Source organism: Misgurnus anguillicaudatus, chromosome 25 (assembly GCF_027580225.2).
Source record: "Misgurnus anguillicaudatus chromosome 25, ASM2758022v2, whole genome shotgun sequence".
NCBI lineage: Eukaryota > Metazoa > Chordata > Actinopteri > Cypriniformes > Cobitidae > Misgurnus > Misgurnus anguillicaudatus.
Genome location: NC_073361.2, coordinates 33,443,950 through 33,457,654, shown reverse-complemented (window position 1 = coordinate 33,457,654; position 13,705 = coordinate 33,443,950). Strand labels below are relative to the sequence as shown.

At 38.2% G+C, this 13,705-nt stretch overlaps 1 protein-coding gene across 1 annotated transcript in view; it reads left to right on the top strand.

Annotated features, from left to right (window-relative positions):
- LOC129425862 (myosin-7) overlaps positions 1-13,705 on the top strand; it is a 29,826-nt gene that overhangs the window by 2,215 nt on the left and 13,906 nt on the right. The window contains exons 8-38 of the mRNA XM_073863891.1: positions 204-296; positions 382-445; positions 548-646; positions 729-832; positions 964-1,102; positions 1,195-1,313; positions 1,484-1,633; positions 1,723-1,893; positions 1,996-2,305; positions 2,386-2,462; positions 2,537-2,742; positions 2,971-3,094; positions 3,184-3,320; positions 3,404-3,659; positions 3,782-4,024; positions 4,112-4,288; positions 4,395-4,540; positions 4,622-4,712; positions 4,787-5,176; positions 5,260-5,386; positions 5,467-5,585; positions 5,662-5,858; positions 5,972-6,155; positions 6,246-6,411; positions 6,492-6,616; positions 6,768-7,080; positions 7,172-7,371; positions 7,460-7,756; positions 7,855-7,959; positions 8,086-8,181; positions 8,284-8,418. Of these exons, the coding sequence (XP_073719992.1) occupies positions 204-296; positions 382-445; positions 548-646; positions 729-832; positions 964-1,102; positions 1,195-1,313; positions 1,484-1,633; positions 1,723-1,893; positions 1,996-2,305; positions 2,386-2,462; positions 2,537-2,742; positions 2,971-3,094; positions 3,184-3,320; positions 3,404-3,659; positions 3,782-4,024; positions 4,112-4,288; positions 4,395-4,540; positions 4,622-4,712; positions 4,787-5,176; positions 5,260-5,386; positions 5,467-5,585; positions 5,662-5,858; positions 5,972-6,155; positions 6,246-6,411; positions 6,492-6,616; positions 6,768-7,080; positions 7,172-7,371; positions 7,460-7,756; positions 7,855-7,959; positions 8,086-8,181; positions 8,284-8,418 (5,160 nt within the window). The remainder of the gene's footprint in view (positions 1-203; positions 297-381; positions 446-547; positions 647-728; positions 833-963; positions 1,103-1,194; positions 1,314-1,483; positions 1,634-1,722; positions 1,894-1,995; positions 2,306-2,385; positions 2,463-2,536; positions 2,743-2,970; positions 3,095-3,183; positions 3,321-3,403; positions 3,660-3,781; positions 4,025-4,111; positions 4,289-4,394; positions 4,541-4,621; positions 4,713-4,786; positions 5,177-5,259; positions 5,387-5,466; positions 5,586-5,661; positions 5,859-5,971; positions 6,156-6,245; positions 6,412-6,491; positions 6,617-6,767; positions 7,081-7,171; positions 7,372-7,459; positions 7,757-7,854; positions 7,960-8,085; positions 8,182-8,283; positions 8,419-13,705) is intronic.

Below are 13,705 nucleotides of genomic sequence, written 5' to 3'. Positions count from 1 at the left end.
ACAAGGGGGCGGAAGTACATTTTCAGATATTATGAGGACATATAAGTTCAAAAATAATAATAAAGACCCACACAGATATATTGCGTTTAATGAACACTGCAATATTCAAGATTGCAAAAATGCTCTTTACTAGGTACATTACCCAGATATTTTACACCCACCACTATCACTAATCACACACTATTTGTTGGATTGATTCTTAGGGAACTCTGGAGGATCAAATCATCCAGTGTAACCCTGCTCTGGAGGCCTTTGGTAATGCCAAGACAATCCGAAATGACAACTCCTCCAGATTTGTAAGTTCCTTTCACCTACTGGTACAAACTTCAGCAAATATTTTTTCATTTATGTGACTGTGATGGGAATTTTGTTTTTAAACAGGGCAAGTTTATCCGCATTCACTTTGCTGCCAGTGGAAAGCTAGCCTCTGCTGATATTGAGACTTGTAAGTAGTCGTCTGCCTATCAGGATTTCAGTATTTGCAAGTTAGTGATGAATGTATGGCTAGTATCTGTTACGATATTCATTTGTTGATCAATTTATTTAGATCTTCTGGAGAAGTCCCGTGTCACTTATCAGCTTAAGGCTGAGAGAGACTACCACATCTTCTATCAGATCCTGTCCCAGAAAAAACCTGAACTGCTGGGTAAAAACGACACTTTAAATGGAAATATTTCATTGTCTCTAATTTAAGAACCCATTTCTGATCTGTTTCCTTATCTCTTCAGAGATGCTGCTTATCACAAACAACCCCTTTGACTATGCCTTCATCTCCCAAGGAGAGACGCAAGTGGCATCTATTGATGATGCTGATGAGCTGATGGCTACTGATGTGGGTGTTGTTTGTTAAAACATAGATCATTTAAAATATTAGATACCACTAGAAACCAAAAACTGGTGTACAGTACAGGTGTACTGGAATTAAGGGTGGAAAATAAAACAAACACTGTAATTTTGTTCTAGGAAGCTTTTGATGTGTTGGGCTTCACCCAAGAGGAGAAGAACAGCATTTACAAGCTAACAGGCGCCATCATGCACTACGGCAACATGAAGTTCAAACAGAAGCAAAGAGAGGAACAGGCCGAGGCTGATGGGACTGAGGGTTAGAATCACTTTTAATCACATCTTTATAAAGTAGTAAAGTCAAAATATGTCGCAGGTTGACACATACCTCTGTAATTTTTGAACCCATAGATGCTGACAAAGTTGCATATCTGATGGGCCTAAATTCAGCTGACTTGATCAAGGGTCTGTGCCATCCAAGAGTTAAAGTAGGAAACGAGTGGGTCACCAAGGGACAAAATGTCCAGCAGGTGATAAAAATGTATAACAAGTTTAATGTATAGTTTACTGTAATGGACATTTTCCCTCCAATACATATCTTTAGCATGGAAATGAGATAAAGATGTGAAATACTATACATCACATTACACATATATTTTGTTAATTCTGTAAATTTCATATTTTCTTATTCACTTGTTAGGTGTACTACTCTATTGGTGCTCTGGCAAAGTCAGTGTACGAGAAGATGTTCCTCTGGATGGTTGTAAGAATCAACCAGTCCCTGGACACCAAGCAGCCTCGACAGTATTTTATTGGTGTGCTGGACATTGCTGGATTTGAGATCTTTGATGTAAGCTAATATTAACTGATCATTTTTATTTAAGACAACATCCACATGCAGTGGCACTGTTGTGATCACACAATCTATTCCACTTGCAGTTCAACACCTTTGAGCAGCTGTGCATCAACTTCACTAATGAGAAGTTGCAGCAGTTCTTCAACCACCACATGTTTGTGCTGGAGCAAGAAGAATACAAGAAGGAGGGAATTGAATGGGAGTTCATTGACTTTGGCATGGACTTGCAGGCTTGCATTGAGCTTATCGAGAAGGTTGGAAAATACTACTTTAATAAACATATTGTGAAGAAAACAATTTTTATTTTTTGTGGGTAATTTGCAAACTCTCAGTCATATTTCTTATATTCATTCTAGCCCATGGGTATCATGTCGATCCTTGAAGAGGAGTGTATGTTTCCCAAAGCCAGTGACCAAACATTTAAAGCTAAGCTTTATGATAACCACTTGGGGAAAAATCCCAACTTCCAGAAGCCCAGGATTGTCAAAGGTAGACCAGAGGCTCATTTTGCCCTGGTTCACTACGCTGGCACTGTTGACTACAACATCTCAAACTGGCTGGTGAAGAACAAGGATCCTCTGAATGAGACTGTTGTAGGGTTGTTCCAGAAGTCAACACTCAAGCTGTTGTCAATACTATTTGCTAATTATGCTAGTGCTGATTCAGGCAAGTATACATGTGTAATTTTAGTTATATAATAAACGCTACATTTTAACAATGCTGAATAATAAAACATGTTCACACAGCTGGGGAGGGTGGTAAGGGTGGCAAAGGAGCCAAAAAGAAGGGTTCTTCCTTTCAAACAGTGTCTGCCCTCCATAGGGTATGTCAAAATTAAAATATTTCAAGACTCACCAGAGTTTATTGCATATAATTACAAAATAATTCAACCAACAGGAGAACCTGAACAAGCTGATGACTAATTTGAGGTCCACTCACCCTCACTTTGTGCGTTGCCTGATCCCCAATGAGACAAAGACTCCTGGGGCGATGGAGAATCCTTTGGTCATGCACCAGCTGCGCTGTAACGGTGTGCTGGAGGGCATCAGAATCTGCAGAAAAGGCTTCCCCAACAGGATCCTGTATGGAGATTTCAAGCAACGGTTAGTATGAGCATTAAGAATGGTTTATAATATTTCTCAGAAAACTATGCAAGGCTCACAGTGATTGCTCTTTTAAAATTTACTGTAATTGAGGACTCCCCTACCTTATTTTACAGACAGAAAGGATTTTGTTGCATTGATTTTTAAGGGCAGTATAGTCCTGTATATCTAAGAGTATTATGAATTGTATATACATCATTAAAAGTTTAATATGTTATTGCATCACAGTTACCGCATTCTAAATCCTGCTGCTATCCCTGAGGGACAGTTCATTGACAACAAGAAGGGTGCAGAGAAACTTCTGGGCTCTCTGGACATTGATCACAACCAGTACAAGTTAGGACATACTAAGGTATAACATTTGCAGAATTTTCACAGATAAATTCAAAAACGGAGGGTTTTTCAAACGCACAAATCTTTACTAAAAAAAATTCCGTTTAGGTGTTTTTTAAGGCTGGTCTTTTGGGTACCCTTGAAGAGATGCGAGATGACCGTCTTGCACTTATCATAACTGGCATTCAGGCCAGGTCTCGTGGCTTTCTATCAAGAATTGAGTTCCAGAAAATCGTGGAAAGAAGGTTGGATTATAAAGTCTTAAACAAATTATCCTATTTATCTTTCTTAACACACAGAAATTACCATTGTCATTTATTATCCACAGAGATTCATTGCTTGTGATCCAGTGGAATGTACGTGCATTCATGGGTGTCAAGAATTGGCCCTGGATGAAGCTCTACTTTAAGATAAAACCTCTGCTGAAATCTGCTGAGACTGAGAAGGAGATGGCCAACATGAAGGAAGAATTCACCAAGCTGAAGGAAGCTTATGCTAAATCTGAAGCTCGCAGAAAGGAGCTTGAGGAAAAGATGGTTTCTCTTCTCCAAGAGAAGAATGACCTGCAGCTTGCAATGCAGTCTGTAAGTCCATTTGGGAACAATAAGCTTGTTTTTGCATTTGCAAAATGATTTTACATTATGAAATAAATGTGAACAGCAAAAATGAAACCTCACTATTAAAACATTCTTTTTCATGTTAATAGGAGCAAGATAATCTTACAGATGCAGAAGAGAGATGTGAGGGTCTGATCAAGAGTAAGATTCAGCTTGAGGCCAAAGTCAAAGAGCTGACTGAGAGGGTTGAAGATGAAGAAGAAATGAATGCTGAGTTGGTTTCAAAGAAGAGAAAGCTGGAGGATGAATGTTCTGAACTCAAGAAAGACATTGATGATCTTGAGCTCACTCTGGCCAAAGTGGAGAAAGAGAAACATGCAACGGAGAACAAGGTTTACCTCAACCCACACCTCATTTATATCTAAAATGTTCACAGTGGTCATATGTGTGATACAGTCTCATACTGTCATTTGTCTTAGGTTAAAAACCTGACTGAAGAGATGTCGGCTTTAGATGAAATCATCGCTAAGCTAACCAAAGAGAAGAAAGCTCTTCAAGAGGCCCATCAACAAGCACTTGATGACCTCCAGAGTGAGGAAGACAAAGTCAACACACTCACCAAAGCCAAATCCAAGCTGGAGCAACAAGTTGATGATGTCAGAGCCATAAACCATAACACTAAAAATACAATTTCTAAGGAATTGCATGGGTTTGTTTTAAATAGGGTAAGTTATTTGTTTTAATTTTATGGATGCAATTTAGCTTGAAGGTTCTTTGGAGCAAGAAAAGAAAATACGAATGGATCTTGAGAGAGCTAAAAGAAAGCTTGAGGGTGATTTGAAATTGACTCAAGAAAATGTGATGGATCTGGAAAATGATAAGCAGCAGATGGAGGAGAAAATAAAAAAGTAAGTTTTCATTTTTTTTACCTTCAACATTTTATTCAAATGCATTGTACATTATGTAAACAAATGCTCTTAACCTGGCAGAAAAGACTTTGAAATAAGCCAGCTCAACAGTAAGATTGAAGATGAGCAAGCTCTGGAGGCCCAACTCCAGAAAAAACTGAAAGAGTTGCAGGTAAAATAAAATGAACAAGGAGATGGTCTTGCAGAGCAAACTGAAATTTTAGTTGGTGTTTTCCTTGAATATAGGCTCGTATTGAAGAGCTTGAAGAAGAGCTGGAGGCTGAGAGAGCTGCTCGTGCTAAAGTGGAGAAACAGAGAGCAGATCTCTCCAGAGAACTGGAGGAGATCAGTGAGAGGCTGGAGGAAGCTGGTGGTGCCACCGCTGCCCAGATTGAAATGAACAAGAAACGTGAAGCTGAGTTCCAGAAACTGCGCAGAGACCTTGAAGAGGCCACACTGCATCATGAAGCTACCGCTGCTACACTGAGGAAGAAACATGCAGACAGTGTGGCTGATCTTGGAGAGCAGATTGATAACCTTCAGAGAGTCAAGCAGAAGCTTGAAAAAGAGAAAAGTGAACTCAGACTGGAACTGGATGATGTGGTCTCAAACATGGAGCAGATTGTCAAGGCAAAGGGAGAAATCCAAATGATGTTGTATGTCTAAATGAGCTGTATCTTTAAAAAAATCATTAACCAAATATGTAACTAATTCTCAAGACAAACCTGGAGAAAATGTGCAGAACTCTGGAGGACCAGATGAGTGAGTACAGAACCAAGGCTGAAGAAGGCCAGCGCACAATCAATGATTTCAGCATGCAAAAGGCTAAGCTGCAAACTGAGAATGGTGAGACAATATTCTGTTCTGGTCTGATCTTATGCTTTTTGACAATACAAAAAACATGATAATCTGATACTGCATTGTAGGTGAACTGTCTAGACAGCTGGAGGAGAAGGATTCTTTGGTCTCTCAGCTGACAAGAGGCAAGCAGTCTTATACTCAGCAGATTGAAGACCTTAAGAGACAACTGGAGGAGGAAATCAAGGTTTTCAATAAGTTGACTTTACTCAGTCACAAGAAATTACTTTTTACAAGGAATTCTGACCAAACATAATTTTTAGGCTAAGAATGCCCTGGCCCATGCAGTGCAGTCTGCTCGTCATGATTCTGACCTGCTGAGGGAGCAGTTTGAGGAGGAGCAGGAAGCCAAAGCTGAACTGCAGCGTTCTCTCTCCAAAGCAAACTCTGAGGTGGCTCAGTGGAGAACCAAGTATGAAACCGATGCCATCCAGAGGACCGAGGAGCTTGAGGATGCTAAGTAAGATCCAAGAAATATATGGTTCCAGATTTTTAGTTAATATACTTAAACTATTCTTTTCGTTTTTTCTATTGCAATTAAGTCCTAAACTTTCCTTTTACTGACACCTTCAGGAAAAAACTGGCTCAGCGCCTCCAAGAGGCAGAAGAAGCTGTGGAAGCAGTCAATGCTAAATGCTCCTCTCTGGAGAAGACCAAGCACAGGCTGCAGAATGAGATTGAAGATCTCATGGTTGATGTGGAGAGATCCAATGCTGCTGCTGCTGCTCTGGACAAGAAGCAAAGAAACTTTGATAAAGTCCTGTTGATAAAGGAAAATAATTTTGCTTTAGAAAGGTACAACACAGATTTCGCTGACTATAGGGTTGGTCTTGTTAAATTTAACAAGGTCCTGGCTGAGTGGAAGCAGAAATATGAGGAGTCCCAGACTGAACTAGAAAGTGCTCAAAAAGATGCCAGGTCTCTCAGCACCGAGCTTTTCAAATTGAAGAACTCCTATGAGGAGTCACTGGACCACCTGGAGACCATGAAGAGGGAAAACAAGAACCTCCAAGGTAAATGTGATTGTTTTGGTTGTTGTCAAGTGTGAACCACTAGTGTTTGATGTGTATTTGTGTGGTTTGTGTTTAAACAGAGGAAATTTCTGACCTTACCGAGCAACTTGGTGAGAGTGGAAAGAACATTCATGAGCTGGAAAAAGTTCGCAAGCAGCTGGAACAGGAGAAACAAGAGATACAAGCTGCTCTGGAGGAAGCTGAGGTAAAAGGAAAACAACTTAGCAAATATGTTTTCATGTTATCTCTAAGAGTAGCCCTTACAACATGGAGAGTCTCGCAAAACTTTTTACATTTACAGTAAATGTATACATTACCTCTATAAAGGAATAAACACTTTTTTTTACTCCAAATAGGGCTCCCTTGAGCATGAGGAAGGAAAGATCCTTAGGGCCCAACTGGAATTCAACCAGATCAAAGCTGAAATTGAGCGTAAGCTGTCTGAGAAAGATGAAGAAATGGAGCAGGCTAAGAGGAACCAGCAGAGAGTGGTGGATACCCTGCAGAGCTCACTTGAAGCAGAGACCCGCAGCAGGAATGAAGCTCTCAGAGTAAAGAAGAAGATGGAGGGAGATCTCAATGAGATGGAGATTCAGCTCAGCCAGGCTAACAGACAGGCAGCAGAAGCCCAGAAGCAACTCAAGGGTCTTCATGGACATCTTAAAGATGACGCATTGTTTTATTTAAATTATATAGTGTGTTGCCTACAACAGTGGAATCCCACAACTCTTCATTTGTAAAATCTGTACATTATAGGATGCCCAACTGCAGCTGGATGAAGCTCTTCGTGGTAATGATGATCTCAAAGAGAACATTGCTATTGTGGAGAGACGCAACAATCTACTTCAAGCTGAACTGGATGAGCTGAGATCCCTGGTGGAACAGACTGAGAGAGGAAGAAAACTGGCTGAGCAGGAACTGCTGGATGTCAGTGAGAGGGTTCAGCTACTGCATTCTCAGGTATAGCAGTACAACAGTACTAGTCCAACAAATAATGTCTTTAAATCATCTTTTAGTAAACAAAATCATCTATGTTATCAATGTTTAGAACACCAGCCTGTTGAATCAGAAGAAGAAGCTAGAGGGAGACAATTCTCAGCTTCAGAGTGAGGTTGAGGAGGCAGTGCAGGAGTGCAGGAATGCTGAAGAAAAAGCCAAGAAGGCCATCACTGATGCTGCCATGATGGCAGAGGAACTAAAGAAGGAACAGGACACCAGTGCTCATCTGGAGCGTATGAAGAAGAACATGGAGCAGACCATCAAGGACCTGCAGCACCGCCTGGATGAAGCTGAGCAGATCGCCATGAAGGGTGGCAAGAAGCAGGTCCAGAAGTTGGAGGCCAGGGTAAACTTCTAAGCCACTTGGAAACATTTCTTCTATATTTTCCACAAAAATATTTGATAATTTTGTTAGATTAGCTGACTTTCCTACAAATCTGTTAGGTGAGAGAGCTGGAAAATGAGGTTGAGATGGAACAGAGAAAGGCCAGTGACTCTGTCAAGGGTATTCGAAAATATGAGAGACGCATCAAAGAGCTCACGTACCAGGTAGGAGAGAGTACGTCTACAGGTGTACTTAATTCTTTTTTTCTTGTGATGTGCTACTGTTACTTCTTCAATACCATAAACATATTTTTAGTATGTACTATATACAAAATGTTTCTTTTTGCACAGACTGAAGAAGATAAGAAGAATCTGGCTCGTCTTCAAGACCTGGTGGACAAACTTCAGCTGAAGGTCAAGTCCTACAAGAGATCGTCAGAGGAGGCTGTGAGTATTTTGTCTTCTGTTGCCGTTATGTGGAATAACTTCTGCAATTATTTATGACAGGTCAAATTTGTTTATAATAAACATGCACTGTGTATTCCTTAGGAGGAACAGGCCAATTCTAATCTGACCAAGTTCCGCAAACTCCAGCACGAGCTGGATGAAGCAGAGGAGAGGGCTGATATTGCTGAATCTCAGGTCAACAAGCTGAGAGCTAAGAGCCGTGATACAGGATCCAAAGTAAGTTCATTCATATAAAACATTTGATTCATAAAACATCACCAATCAAAAAAAAAAAAAAAAAAAAAAAAACACTTTACAAGAGCCATTCTAACAAACTAGTAAAATTTACAACTATTTTACATTTTTGACATAATCTTAGTCAGCATTAAAGATTATATTTTCACAGAATGTTCATAACATTATGTAGGGTGATTTTATGTAGAAAAAAAATAAATGACCTTATACTAGGATTTCACAGATTGGGTCACATATTAAAGCACTGCCTTATATGCCTTATATTCCACCATTTAACTGGTACCATGCTCACTTTAATAAAACACACTTTTTCTTCTTTATTTTTTCTCACAGAAGGGGGCCGATGAGGAGTGAAAATATCTGGATCTCTCCAAACGGTGATTGCTGTGACCAGCTTTTCTGTAGTTCAGTAAAATAAAATACATGCAAAGGAACCACTCAATTTCTGGTGTCTTTTTTTAAATTTCTTTTTTTCCACTTTCTAGGCTGTAAAACAAATACAATATGTATACATGCTGCTTTTTCCAGGGATTTTGCAGCATGCACTATTCTAATACATGTAGATAATACATATTTAACTCACCTTTTGAACATTAGTAGGAAGCATAAGTGCAAAAGAGAGTGCACATAAATATAACTGCAAAATTGTGTCATATGCAGCTTTCTCGTAATAAACACAAAACATTCTGGTGACAATAAAAAAGTGCTCACAGAAAACCATTAAAAACCATTAACCTCCATTAACTGTCTGAAAGTGCAAATGAGATCAAAGCCTTTACAGCTTTAAGGTGTAAAGAGGATTTTTCCTGCATACAAAATTAGAAAGCCTCCACCGGCTGTTGACAAAATTTTCCTGGCTATCCTCATGAAAATACCTAAATAACCATTGCACTCTGTGGATTGTTTGTTTGTAATTGTGGCATTTTGCCATTGAGGTGGCGTTGTATGACTTTCACGAGGTGGTGCACTGAAAAATGTTTAGAACCAAAGTATGCAACAGGCATCTGGGCAGTGGCACTTTACTATGTGGCCCGCAGCCTTTTGTCTGTCAAAATTATATAAGGACTTTATGTGATTTAAATCAGTGGTTCTCAAACTGGGGTCCGGGGCCCCCAGGGGGGCCGCGTGATAGTGCCAGGGGGGCCCCAATTTTATAACATTTTATAAATACATTCATTTATCATGAATTCTGTGTAATTAAACCTAACACAATAAGGCTATTAACCAACAGCACTACTTTGTATAACTTAATATGTTTTGTTTAATTAAAATGTTACATTTTAGAACAGTTTTTGTCATAAATTTTCTTTGGGGGGCCGCGAAGGAATGCACCGTACACAAGGGGGGCCGCACGCGGAAAAAGTTTGAGAACCACTGCTTTAAATGATTATATGGCAAAATAATAATCATAAGTAGCAAACGATTATGATCTAACATTTACACACTCTCAGAAATAAAGGTACAAATGTTGTCACTGGGACAGTACCCTTTCAAAAAGGTACACCTTTGTACCTAAAGAGTGTATATTAGTACTTCAAAAGGTACATATTGGCAGTTCAATATGTAAGCAATAAGGTATGAGAGGCTGTGCTGTATCGTGAATAAGTAACGGAATAAATAGACCATGACTATGAACAAAAATGTGTTCCAATGTGTAATATGCATGAAAGCTCAAATAAAAACTACAAACTGATACGTGTGGTTGCTAAGGGCGCAGTGATAAACAGAACTGTTGGGTGAAGCGGTCATAGCCATGTTTTATCGTGAATAAAGCACACCTTGACCAATCAGAATCAAGGATTGGAACTAACCGTTTTATAATTGTACCTTCATGGTACGGTTTAATCTTAGCGTTGTATTCTGCTGCTTATGTTGTCCATAGATTTTTCTGTGTTTTCGCTTGCATTTCTTAAAGGAATATTCCATTTTCTTAAAAGAAAAATCTAGATAATTTACTCACCACCATATCATCCAAAATGTTGATGTCTTTCTTTGTTCAGCCGAGAAGAAATTATGTTTTTTGAGGAAAACATTGCAGGATTTTTCTCATTTTAATGGACTTTAATAGACACCAACAATTAACACTTAACTCAACACATAACAGTTTTTTTTTCAACAGAGTATTAAACGACTATAAACGATCCCAAACGAGGCATAAGTGTCTTGTCTAGCGAAACGATTGTCATTTTTGACAAGAAAAACAAAAAATATACACCCCTAAAGCACAACTTCTCGTCTAGATCTGGTCGTGATGCGCCAACGTGACCCCACGCAATACGTCATCACGTCAAGAGGTCACAGAAGACGAACGCGAAACTCCGCCCTACTGTTTACAAGTGTGTCGAAAGAGGACCGTTCTGACGTTGTTGTATGTGGAATGATACTAATTAATGTCTTTGTGTCAGTTTATTGTTTACAATGGTCCGCAAATGTGCGTTTTATATATGTAACACGTGACCTCCCTACGTCACTACGCATTTACGTTAGGTCACGCAGGAAAGGCCCTAGACAAGAAGTTGTGGTTTTAAAGTACATATTTTTTATTTTTCTTGTCAAAAATGACAATCATTTCGCTAGATAAGACCCTTATGCCTTGTTTGGGATCGTTTATAGTCCTTTGAAACTCTGTTGAAAAAAACTGTTAAGTGTTGAGTTAAGTATTAAATGTTGGGCTCTATTAAAGTCCATTAAAAAAAACATAATTTCTTCTCAACTGAACAAAGAAAGACATCAACATTTTGGATGACATGGTGGTGAGTAAATTATCTGGATTTTTTTTTAAGAAAATGGACTAATCCTTTAATGTAATGCTGCTTTGGAACAATTAAACAATTTTGAAAAGTGCCATATAAATAAAATAAAATAATTGTCATTTTTACTATCTCTTACTTAAAATGAGCCTTTAAAATAAGTTGTTTGTTTAAAGTGTTTACCATCACGTGCAAGTCAACCATAAAAAGATTTAACCAATTAAACTGTGAGGCTGTTTACACTTGGCATTAACATGCGTTTTCATCGATCGGATCACAAGTGGACGACGTTAATGTTAGGTGTAAACTGTGTTCAAAACGTTTTGAACGCATCCACTATTGACCACTTTCAACCACATTCAGAGGTAGTCGAAACCCCTTCCGATTGGATTGCTTTTGCTTGTGTAAACGCACATGTGGTTGAATGTGTTCGAACAGCCACACGCGACCGCCTTCTCTGCACCCATTTATCTAATCTGAGGTACTGACCACAAGTTTTATGTCTTTTCATACTTCTGGCGTGAAAATACGGTGAACGGTACTATTTTAGCCTTTCATTGATACAACTAAAGTGGCTGATCTCTGTAGTTTCGTTTTGAAAGCGTGTGAAAGTTGCGCGATTTTATTTCATCAGTTGTGCTGAAAATTCAGAGAAACCTCTAACATATACACGAACAAAACACTGTGCAGCATGTTTACTTGCTAGAAATACACGTGGACTCCGAAATAATATTAGTTCGCGTCCATATAAACTCATAATTACTCCCGCTCGCATTTGAATGATAGCAGAGAGACTTGCCCACCGTCTCGACAGACCGCCCACTCACAGTATTCAGGACAAAAGCAGTCGAAAGTGACGGATTAAACTACCAGGTGTAAACGTAATGTGTCTCTCTCGTCCACTTGTGATCCGATCGATGAAAACACATCTTAATACCAAGTGTAAACAGCCTCTGTGTTATAGACTTTGCCCTATCACATGTCACAAATTCTCAGAATGAAAGAAAGTGCACTAATAGATATAGGCTCATATATATCGCATTAAAAGCATTTGCAATGATATCTTTCTCCATTACATAACTTAAAATTAGTTGAATCTCACAAGAGCAGTAGAACTGGAGAAACAATTCAAAGTAGATCATGTAATATAAACCTTCACATAAATTTATAGCCTATCATTTAATGTGCATCATGTAAAAACCTTTTCTGATTCTATGTCATGAACACTTATTGACCGCAATTTTCATTAACCTGAACATAATACAAGATGCTGTTAATTTGAATACTGCTATTGTCACCCATCACCACTAGAGGACACCAGTTATCAAATATACAGAAAGTTTCTTATAATGTAGAAAAGTAGAGGGCAAGTTGTAAAATTTTTAACTCATCAGCTTCTGAAATTTGGTCAGCTTCTGCATAGAAAAAATCTGTCTTTTAAACAAGATGTTTTAAAAACAATAACCTTTGGTCAAGTTTTGTAGAGCAGTGGAACTGCAAAAAAAATAAAAACCTTCACAGACTGAATTGTGACTATGAATTATTGTTGTGAGCGGACACTGACAATCATTAATTTACAGCCTATCATTTAATGTGTGTAAAAAATGTTTTGATTCTTTATCAACACTTCTTGTCAGCAATATTCATTTGTGCCCCGTGCTGGCAAAATGAGTCGAAATGTGCACAGTCTAATTATAAATTAGTCTAATTTTGCACTACAGGCAAAAAATTATATAAATTTTGGTCGAATTGGGGTTTTCATAAAAATAAGTACATTAAGCCATCGTCTAGCGATCTCAATGGTCGAAATAATCATTAAACATCGACCATGAAATGGTCGTTATTTTTACGTTTTTTGAAAGGTGTACCGTCCTAAATGCTTAATCCAATACAAAGATGCTTCTCCATCCACATGTTCGACTGACATTTTGGTTTTAAAACATGCAGAAAATAGAAAATAAAGTGCAGAACTTGCTTGACGTTAAAAGAATTATGAAGAGAGATAAAGTTTGGCATCTACACAATTACAATCTATTTGACAAGAACTCACACAGATATAATCTGATTAACTGTTGGGGAAAAATATTTAATGTGTAAGATTATATTAGATCCTTACGTTACAGGAGATCTTAAAGCTGTTTGTCTCAATGTCAATCAAAAAATAAACGAAAGAAAAAAGTTGAACATATATTTTACCTATAGATATTGTTTTTGACTTTGTGTGTGCTAAATCTTTTAGTTTACACCTTGATTTTAAGGTATGAATGCGGTAATTTTGTTTTCCGACCTTTAACTCAATTTTTCTCAAAAATTGATTTTTTTTGTCAACATATAAATAAATGTATGAAAATTTGTTCATTCTGACTCAATTTGCATGCAAGGTTCACATTTTTTCAAAACATACAAGATGCTGTTAATTTGAAAACTGCAATTGTCAGTCATCACCTGTAGAGGACACCAGTTATCCAATACAGCAAATTTCTTATAATGTAGAAAAGTAGAGGGCAAGTTGTCACATT